Source organism: Tauraco erythrolophus, chromosome 3, assembly GCF_009769465.1.
Source record: "Tauraco erythrolophus isolate bTauEry1 chromosome 3, bTauEry1.pri, whole genome shotgun sequence".
Lineage (NCBI taxonomy): Eukaryota > Metazoa > Chordata > Aves > Musophagiformes > Musophagidae > Tauraco > Tauraco erythrolophus.
In genome coordinates, this window is record NC_141467.1 from 5,488,601 (window position 1) to 5,498,502 (window position 9,902).

The 9,902-nt window shown below is 42.9% G+C and overlaps 1 protein-coding gene across 2 annotated transcripts in view; it reads left to right on the forward strand.

The window, feature by feature from the left end:
- The window catches only part of FARS2 (phenylalanyl-tRNA synthetase 2, mitochondrial), a 276,393-nt gene extending 267,299 nt beyond the window's left edge, over positions 1-9,094 (forward strand). The window contains exon 8 of one of the 2 annotated variants that reach the window (XM_086608977.1): positions 8,775-9,094. In XM_086608977.1, coding sequence (XP_086465103.1) covers positions 8,775-8,913 — 139 coding nt within the window. In that variant the 3' untranslated portion in view covers positions 8,914-9,094. The remainder of the gene's footprint in view (positions 1-8,774) is intronic. The other variant, XM_086608978.1, reaches the window with a different exon arrangement.
- The last annotated feature ends 808 nt before the right edge of the window (positions 9,095-9,902 follow it).

Sequence of the window (9,902 nt, forward strand, 5' to 3'; positions counted from 1 at the left end):
TTGTTTGACAGAAGTAGGACCAGAGCCTCTTCCATCCTCTTGCGTGCTGTGGCTCAGGGGGAAGTGAATATAATGTCTTTGCGTAAGAAGCACAACAACTCTGCAAAGGTAGTGCAACTTCCAGTGTTAGTCTTTGCAAACAGGTTTTGTCCGTGACCTGCTCCGGTACTAGCCAGTTGCCCTGGAAGGGTGCAAAGGGTTGTAAATGAAGAATCTAAGTCATGAAGTTCTGCCAGACCTACAGAGCCTGTTGCTGCTGGAGCGTCCTGATTCTCCTGTTAAGTTATGAGGGATTTAGGAGGTCAAGAGAAATGTGGAAAAAGTGGGAGAGCCAGCAATGATAGCAACTATGTTGATTTGTTGTGGGTTTACTCACTGAATATGTAAATTTTTCTGTAAGAATTTTCTGGCTGGCAGCCAAAACACTTCAGTGGCCAGCCCTGCCAGGACGTCGAGGTATCACGTGCTTCTGTTCTCCTTGGTATGCTCTGATTCCTCGTCAGCTATGTCAGCCAGGGTTCTTTTCCAGAGAGCGGAAGTGATCCATCATAGGAATTTTTTGCCTTAGCCTCTCATGGGAAATGCAGTTCTGCCATGGGTTCTGAACTACACAGGGAAGGAGAAAGTCAGGGAGTTTAGATTCCAGCCTATGCCATTCTATGATTCTTACGAGGCACAATATCCAAATTGAGATATTTTTTTCTTTTGTTTGCTGGGTTGGCAAATGTTTAGGTCTCTAGTGGTCAATTTTTAAACAACAAATAACAAAAAGTATTACCCCTTGCATTTTGTTTTGGTGAAAACATGATTAGATATTGAAAAGCGTCTGACACTGAACATTTTCAGCCAAACCTAGGGAAAGTGAAGCTAAATAAAACCCTGTGCTGTACACAGAACAGCTATTCCATCCTGTCTGATGCTGTCACTATAGTTTCTTCACTCTTACTTCCAGCATCGAATTCTTTTTCTATGTTTAGTACAGAAAATTAAGTGTTTTAAGTATTTTACCAAACAACCTTGTCTCGTTCGCCACTGCAATGGGTAGGAGTTATTTCACTGGATTTTGTATGTGTATGTTTGTATTGGAAAGTTTATTTTTTCCTATCTTTATTGCACCTGTACAGTTCTTGTATCTGTCATAGTGATAACCCTGAAGAAAAAGTAGGTTTTCCTATCCTCTTCTGAGCCTCACAGAATTCTCACATTCTGGTTTTGTGTGCATGCTCACTGCACGGCTTTCTTTTATTCCTAAAAGCCTCCGCCTTGGTAAGCTGAGAGACTCATTCCATTAGAAGTGCATGATGTTGCATCTGTCTGGCATGATGAGTGCACCAGGGTTACTATGCTGACACCAAGGCAAGTCTTGAAGATATTCAGCCTCTAGCCTACTCGTGAATCTTGGATTTAGAGCAGGATTTTGAACTGACTCACTAGATGAGTGGTGAGCCCCTAAAAACTGAGGAGGCCCAGTGTGAACTGAGAGCACAGAGTTCATCTTACGAGAGGGACAACTCTCAATCACATCCAAGTTTATATCCATCTGGAATGGATTCTTCAGTATTGGTGTAGATCAAATACGATGATAGTCCTGTTGCCTGTGCTTGATAGATGATTTTCCCACGGAGATGGAGATTGGAAGACAAGCAGTCAGCACTGATGCTGGAATCCATCCCCTTGAGAACTGATTTCATACCTGCTTTACAACCATTGATCATTGCTTTCTTCAAGGAATCAATGAGTCATTGTATTAAAAACAAACAAACAAAAAATCCCAAACCCCAAGGCTTTGCAGGTTTTTTTCTGGCCTTCTGTTGCAGCAAAAGTCTGTGTCACAGTTAGCTTATGATTCTGTGGGGACTTTGGATTTTCTTTTGGTATAATGGAGAATGATATGTTTCTCCTTATTCTTCACCCAAGTGATATTTCATCGTTGTCTGCATGTAATGGATTCCATTACTTGTGATGCTGTGAGGCTTAAGAGCTTTTTAATGGGAACTGCTTGGATCTGAGATGGGTTGACTGTATCGTTGGCTGGTTACTGAGGTGACTGTAACAGTGCACAAGGGAAATACTCTCTCAGTTTCTTGTGTAACTCAGTCTGTTTAAAAGATTCTCCTCTGCTTGGGAGCTGGTGGAAAAGAGCCCTGCGCTGCTCACCTTAGTTCTTCTTTTGCTGGCACGTATCAGCAAACCAAGGTGGTCCATTGGAATGAGGAAAGGTCGTTAGAGGCCAAAGCACTGGCCCAAAGCACAAGTTAGAATCATAGAATAGAATCATAGAATGGTTTGGGTTGGAAGAGACCTCAAAGATCATCTAGTTCCAACCCCCCTGCCATGGGCAGGGACACTCTCCACTACATCAGGTTGCTGAAAGCCTCATCCAACCTGGATGAGGCTTTGAGTTAAGTTTTAATTGTTGAATTGATTCACTAAACTTTTAGTGAGTACATCTAACAGCCAGGAGACTTTCTCTTTCAGGTGACGCTTATGAATTTTTTTTTCCAGTATATATCTGCTTGTATCTCTTCCTGCATGTAAGAAATCAGGTGATAGATTTAGGTAGAAAAGAAAAATCATGATCAAAACTTTCTAACCAGTCCAATGTTTTTGGATACTTGACAATGGCCTGGATCCTATTTATGGCTATTTAACAGTGTCTCAGTGACTGAGAAGCTGAAAAGATTCCAAGTGCTTTCGTTTTTCATCTACCTTTCACTGTCTTAACTAGCAGGTGTTATTTATGTCCTTTGCCACTGCATCCCATGCCGTGCTCTTTATCTCTCTCGATAAGCTGGCTATTAACAGAATTTTGACTTTTTTTGTACATTAAGAGAAAAGCTTAAAATGGAGTTAATATTAAAAGAAAGACAGAATGAAAAGGCCAAGCAGGTTCAGGGTTTGGTATTCAGATACGAATTTCACCAAGTCCAATTAGAAAAGAGCAAAAAATCCACTACTGTCTCAATTTTGTGAAATAGAAGAACAATATGCATCTTTTTTTAAAGTGACCACCAAAAAAATCCACTGTGGTCAAATAATGTTGACAGTCTCAACATGGTTATGTTGACCTGAACTATCTTTGAAGCTGAACCATCTTTCTGCCAGGTGCCAGCTGGAAAGGATGTGCAACAGAAACGACCATTCCCTGCTTTCTGTGGGTTTAAAACAATTCTTTCTTCTGGAGATGATCTAGTGCCTTTCACTAGCATCAAAATCACCTTAAATGAAAACATGTCTATTTTTTTAAAATACGCTCTTGTGTACAATACACTCTTCCAGAGAAATGGAGTATTAGCATTTGAAAGGACTGATGAGAATGCATCTTTTGGAAAGGCCTTTGTTCAGAGAATTACTGCTATATCCTACATGCATATCACCATGGTAATTGAATTATTTGCCATCGACAGTAAGGTATATAGCACGAGCCTTTTGCCATTTTCCATGATGTGGTTCCTAGCAAAGAGTGCTATTTGTCAATTTAAAATTTATAGTATGACATTTAGCAGTTGTGCCTACTGTCATAGTGGTGGATGTGGTTTGAAAGCATGAAACAAAAAGGACAAGGTAATCACATCTTCTTCTTCTTGCAGTTTAATATTCCTCGCCGTTTCCGCTTACAACACTGTTCTGGAACTGTTGGAGCCACAAGGCAAAGCCAAAGCTGAGCTCTCTACATGGCTTCAGCAACTACGGTGCTGTTAACATGAGACAGTGTTTTCATTTCATCCCATCATCATCCTTTTCAGGACATTGTTGCAAACAAACCAAGCATTTCTCTTCCCTAACGTCATTCCATGCATAGTCAGAGCATGACTTGATCTCTGTGGAGCGCATAGTGGTCATGGAGCACAATGTGAAGGTTTATGTAAGCTAATGACATGAAGAATCTTTGTGGGCTTATAGGATGCAAACTACTATGGCAGGAATTGGGAGATCTTCAAAGAAGCTCATTAACAAGATTCACTTAACAGAGAGAAAAGAATCTCAGATACTTGCATTACCATGTGTGGAGATCTCTCATTTTGAATAGGAAGAGGTGCAATATACATATGGTGGTGAGTAGTATTGCTTAGTGCATGGCTAAGAATAGAAAAGAGATGGTATTCTTTTTTGCTCCTTGATGCTGTGGGAGATCGTCATCTCTACTTTTCTGCTCCTCAAAGTAAATCCAGCTTTCTAGAAAAACTGTCTGGTTCTATGTTGTCCTCACCCCCATAAGAGCAGGGGTAACCTCCCTACAGAAGTCTCTGTGCTTCCGTGCTTTATTTAAGACAGATGGAAAGTAGAGCACAGTTTAAAAGTGAGATTTTTTTTTCCCCAACTCAATGCTGCCCTTTTATCTCCCTCTTCAGGTACATGGTCAAGAAATTTTCATTCTTGTTATGGTATTGCATGTGGATGAGACAAATTCCAATACATTTATTCCTTAGGCAACATTTTGGTTGCCAAATGAGCTCGTGTCTTAGTCTTATCTAACCACTGGGACAAATACCCCAGTATGTTTAGATGTTTTGCTGTTGGTAGTTTCTGGGATCAGCTTTCTACCCAAGTTGTATTTAAAACATCCTTCGATGGACTTCCAGCAGGGAAAGCTAAAACACAGATATTAATTTTTTTGCCTAACGTACACTTTCGTTCTAGCCCTGGTCCCAGCCTCAGGTTGCTTTCATAGAATCATAGAATGGTTAGGGCTGGAAGGGACCTTCAAAGGTCATCTAGTCAAACCCCCCTGCAAGGAACAGGGATATCTCCAACTAGATCAGGTTGCTCAGGGCCTCATCCAACCTGGCCTTGAACGTCTCCAGGGATGGAGCATCCACCACCTCTCTGGGCAACCTGTTCCAGTGTTCTACAACTCTCATGGTAAAAAATTTTTTCCTAATATCCAATCTGAATCTACCTCCCTCTATTTTAAAGCCATTACCCCTTGTCCTATCACAACAGGCCCTCCTGAACAGCCTCTCCCCATCTTTCTTGTAGGCCCCCTTGAGGTACTGGAAGACCGCTATAAGGTCACCCCGGAGCCTCCTCTTCTCCAGGCTGAACAGCCCCAACTCTTTCAGCCTGTCCTCATAGGAAAGGTGCTCCAGCCCTCTTATCATCTTCGTGGCCCTCCTCTGGACCCTCTCCAACTGGTCCATGTCCTTCTTATGTTGGGGACTCCAGAACTGGACGCAGTACTCCAGGTGAGGTCTCACGAGGGCAGTTTGTTTGTTTGTTTCATGTTTGTTTTATTCAACTGGTGGCAGACTAAGGCCCCTCAGTTTCTTACTGTGCTGAGATACGAGGCTGAAATACTGAAACACACACACTGACCTTCAGCTTGGCCCCATGCAGTGAGTCTGACCTGGCAGTGAGCAGCTGCCTAGCACGTGGAGGTGGCTGTGTGCCACTTCCAGAGAATCACGAGGCAAAGCTGTTTCATCCAAAAAAACATACACAGGAGCATTAGGCATTGTTTCACTCCCGTGTCTGTTCACGGACCGTGTTCTTGTTTCCTCCCGTGGCGTCAGAATAAATCCATATCTTCCTTTTCCCTTTGAGCAGTGCTTCACTGTATTCACTGTGTTTCATTACCTGAAAGCTGCAGGCTGGTGCAGAGGAGACTTGTGACACTAAGATCAGCTGGAGCCTAATGGGAGAGGCATCCACGTGACTGCGAACCGCATGGACTTGTCTGGTGGTGCAGTTTAGGTAAATAAAGCCCTATGCGCTCACTGTTAAGCATCTACTTATTTTTTTCTTTTTTTTTACCTGGCAAAGCTGCTGTTCCAGGTTTTGGCCCCAAATTTTTTGTTGTTCAGGATAGAGAGCTGCTGCTTCTGTATCGTCAGGCTGCAGCATGACACGCCGGAGAGAGTTCATTATGCATTAGCAGAGCCATCTTTAAGGTAGGCAAACACTCTGTGACTCTGCAGAACAAAAGGAAAGCAAGAAAAGGAATCAGCAAATGTATTATTTGCTGACAATAATTGTTTCCAGTTGCAGCTGATGACAGTGATTAATCACATTGTCTTAATATTTTTATTTTTTGGCAGGGGAGGTATTGGGAGTTATGAGGAGGGAAAGAACCAAGAAGTTCTCTTCCTCATATCCCTCGAAAAGATAGCTAATACTACTCTGAAAACAATGCTTAAGGTTTTGAAACTTGCACTGTGTCTTTTACTGAAATAGCATTGAATGATTATACTCCTGCTTTCTAATTAGTAACAAAGATAGAAATAAACCCAGCTAAAAGGTGGGAGAAAAAAGTAACATACCATCCATGTGAGTTATGTGTAGCCAGCCCTGTGTATCAGTAGTTACATCATTTATTGGCTATAATTAAAATTAATTACATTTAGTGGAATCCCTCTTTTATTTCTCCTGTACCAATGCTTAACTTCAGCTACAGCTGCAAGACCTCTAGTCCAGTCCTGCTCTGTAAGACCTCTACCTTTTCTGAATTTAAAGGCCTCCTAAAGATGCTGGTTTGCCACAACACCCACAGGAAACTGTTGCATCTTATTCTGACCTATTTACTTTGCTTCATGAATGAACTGCTCACTGGGATGGTGGGAGAGGGATACATAAACATGTGGGTCATGAGGAATCATAACCTTCAGTTAGCCATGGCCAGTGAAGAAACAGAGCTGTAGCTATCCCTACCGCAGCGTTAAGTACGTTAAGCAAACTCATGTTTACATCACACTGAATGGTGGTAATGAGTTTTCCATCATGGGATATGTTCCCAGTATATACAAGACTTCAGGATCAAGCCTGTGACTGTACATCTTCTAAATACATTTTCAGCCAAAGCAATTTGCAAATGTTTTTGCTCAGGTGGGTTCCTGTAGCACTGTTAGAAGCTGAAATGCTACCAGCTGTAATGGTATTTGCCAGCCTGGTTTTGAAAATTGTTTCTGTTGAGCCCCAATTAATTATCCCTCTCTGTTATTCAAATTTCTCTCTTACAATGTAGCATCTGGCCAAACCCTTGTTATTCCACTTACTTGTTTCTCCCAGGTCTGTCCTCTCAACTGCTTGCAGAGGTGGAGCAGAGCAGAGCAACACCTTCTCTGCAGCTACACCTCTCCCTCTTTTCTTGAAGATCACTTTTCTACAGCGTTTAACCTGCACCCAGGGAAGGCTTGTGGCTGTTTTTTTGCAGTTAACAGCAGTCAGCTTGACACTTTATGAAATGCAGTTTGCCCTTTCCGATGCTAGGCAGATTCAACTTGCTTTATCTTCAGAGCACGTGAAAAAGGAGGAATGCTTTAATTTGAAACAACCTTTTTGTTGTAAACTGCCAGCAGGAGCAGGGCAAGCTTCCCACCCATGATGGGTGGGTCAAAATTGGTATTAAATAGCTATTTTGAGATAAAAACTACCTGTGCCTGTTTCTAGCAGGATTTGAGGTTGAAATTAATATCTTGACAGAGTTATCTTTGCGTATAAGCACATATAACCTCAGTTTTACTTAAATAGTCATAATAAACATGATTTCTGATGTGAAACAATTTTCAAGAGAGACATGATCTGAAGCTTTGTGAATGCCTTTGTGTGCCATTAAATGCAAAGTTCTGCTAGTCTAGGAGATCCTCCTGTCTAGTACTTGATCTCTGGTTTCTCGGAGATCAGGACTTACATGACTAGACTCACTGAAGTGGGTGTTTACCTTTCAAAGAAGCAGCTGTGTGGCTTCCATTTGAAACTAAAAATAAAAAGGATGCCACAACTACCTTTTAAATTCAGTAATACGAGCACTGCAGTTGTAGAGATGCCCCTTGCAAAAGCTATGTACTTTAGCCTAGTTTTAGTGGAGAGCAAGAAGATTTTTTGCCCTCTCATTCAGTTTACTGGTTTGCTCCTGGTTTTACACTAACTTGTCCTTGCCTGACTCAGCAACTCTTAAATACTTTCTTTTTTCTCCATCATTCCCTCTCACCTATTCCTTTTTCCTGTTTTCTTTTGCCTTTTCCTTTCCATATCAGCAAGGGGTAGGAAATTTTACCATGTGTCCCTGCTGTCATGTCTCTCCCTGTTTCTTCCCGAGTTTGCTGGGCTGCCCCTGCGTCCCAGCTGCAGCGTGGCCGGTGCCAGGGCGCTGCCGTTTGGTGCTCTGCTTTGGGAGTGATGGCCAGCCTCATCCTGCATCTCTGTCCTTCTCCCACAAACAGAGACTTCGGATGCATTTTATCCTTGTTTCTCATTTTCAGCAAAAGCGAAATAGTCACCTGAATTGAAAAATAAACGTTGTATTCTGTTTTGCAGCTGTGTGTTCAGTCTCATCCCCCAGGCTGGAGCCTGGGTGCCAAGGCTCGTGAGACGCCCCATCTTAGCTAGCAGCGTTGCTCTCCAGCGTGCAGGGGTTGCGCGGTGTTTTCTTTACGCCCATCACCAGCACCCTCACCAGTCTGAGAGGAGCATGTGTGAGCAGTGCTCCCTCCAGGTAGCCCCACTAGCACCAAAAGGAGAGAGCTGTGGTGTCAGCAGCGGTTCGATGGCGTCAGCATAGCCCTCCTCCTGGGCTTGCGTCCTCCGTAAGAAGCTACCGCGCCACAGTGCGAGCTGAGGAATAAGGTGGACTTCAGCAAAGTCCTCTGCCAGAATTAAAATTCAGCTCAGTCTCACCTCTCCAGACTGTGTATTTTAGCATTAAGTTGATTTTCAAGCAACAGGAACAAAATTAGACCGCAAATAAAAAACGGCCCAGAGGGTAAGTGTTTGGCCTCATGTATTTGCATTTGCAGGCACATGTATTTATGAGTCCTCTTTTGGTTTATGTTTTGTAGGACAAAGAAGGTCAGCCATTGCTACCGTATCATTTACCGCCACCCGGAGAGGACTTTGACACAGGACGAGGTGCATCACATCCATCAAGCTATTGAAGAATCAGCGGTTCGAGAACTTGGGGTTGAGGGCAGGTTCTAGCATCGCTGGTCTGAAGCCCAAGTGACAGTTGCTTTTTCCTTCCTATCCTCTTCTTTCTTCTTTTTTGACTTTTTGGGATGGGGGTGTACAAGTGGAGAGAGGAGTTTTGTGACTGAACCTAGCACATGGAAAACGATTGATAAATGGGCAATGGTAAAACTACCAGATAATAAACATTACTACTGAGAAATCATTGACAAAGGGCTGGAGCTTTATTTTAAGAAATGGGGGAACAGCAGTAATGTAAGATTTCCCTCCTGTTACGATAAGAAATACACCGCTTGGTGGTTTTCCGTGTTGTTAATTGGTCCCTGGGTTCCATTAAACTGTAAATACTTGGCATTATTTCTGTGTTGACAGGATCTTCTGTCTGTGTAACAACTGAAGCAAATCAGAGACACAGATTAGCTCAGGGAAGAAAAACTATTTTATCCTTCTACCCCTCCCCTCTTTTTTAAATAAGAAATGGCAGGTTTTTCTTTCTTGAAGAAACCTTCCAAGAATTACATCTTGCGAAGTTTGGCTCTCTTACCTTCAAAGCCCATGAGTATTGCTTTCATCTGCTGCAGAGAAGGAACCAGCATGGCTCTGGGGCCAGGCTTGGCTGTCTTCAGATGCTGGGTGTTTGGTGAGTCTTTCCTGTTGCATTCCCCTGGCCCCACATTGCTGAGAAGAGCTGCTTAGCAGGGTGCTCCGAGCTGTGTTGCCTTCCCCAGCTGAGGAGCTCCCTTGTCTCAGTTCTCCTCACGTAGGCACCAGTGCAAGATAAGTCTGTTGCCCTGTCACCATCAAAGGACTGATATCACATGGGGCAGGATGGCAGAAAAGAGAAACTTCCCTACAATGCCCTCAAAAGCAGCTGCCTTGATGTCTCACAATATCTTACTTTCTAGCAGCAGTGTCTGCTCAGAAATTTGACCTTTAAGGCAGGAAACCAAACTAAAATGGGATCTCTTACTATTTCAGGCACCAGTCGCTTTACAGGATGC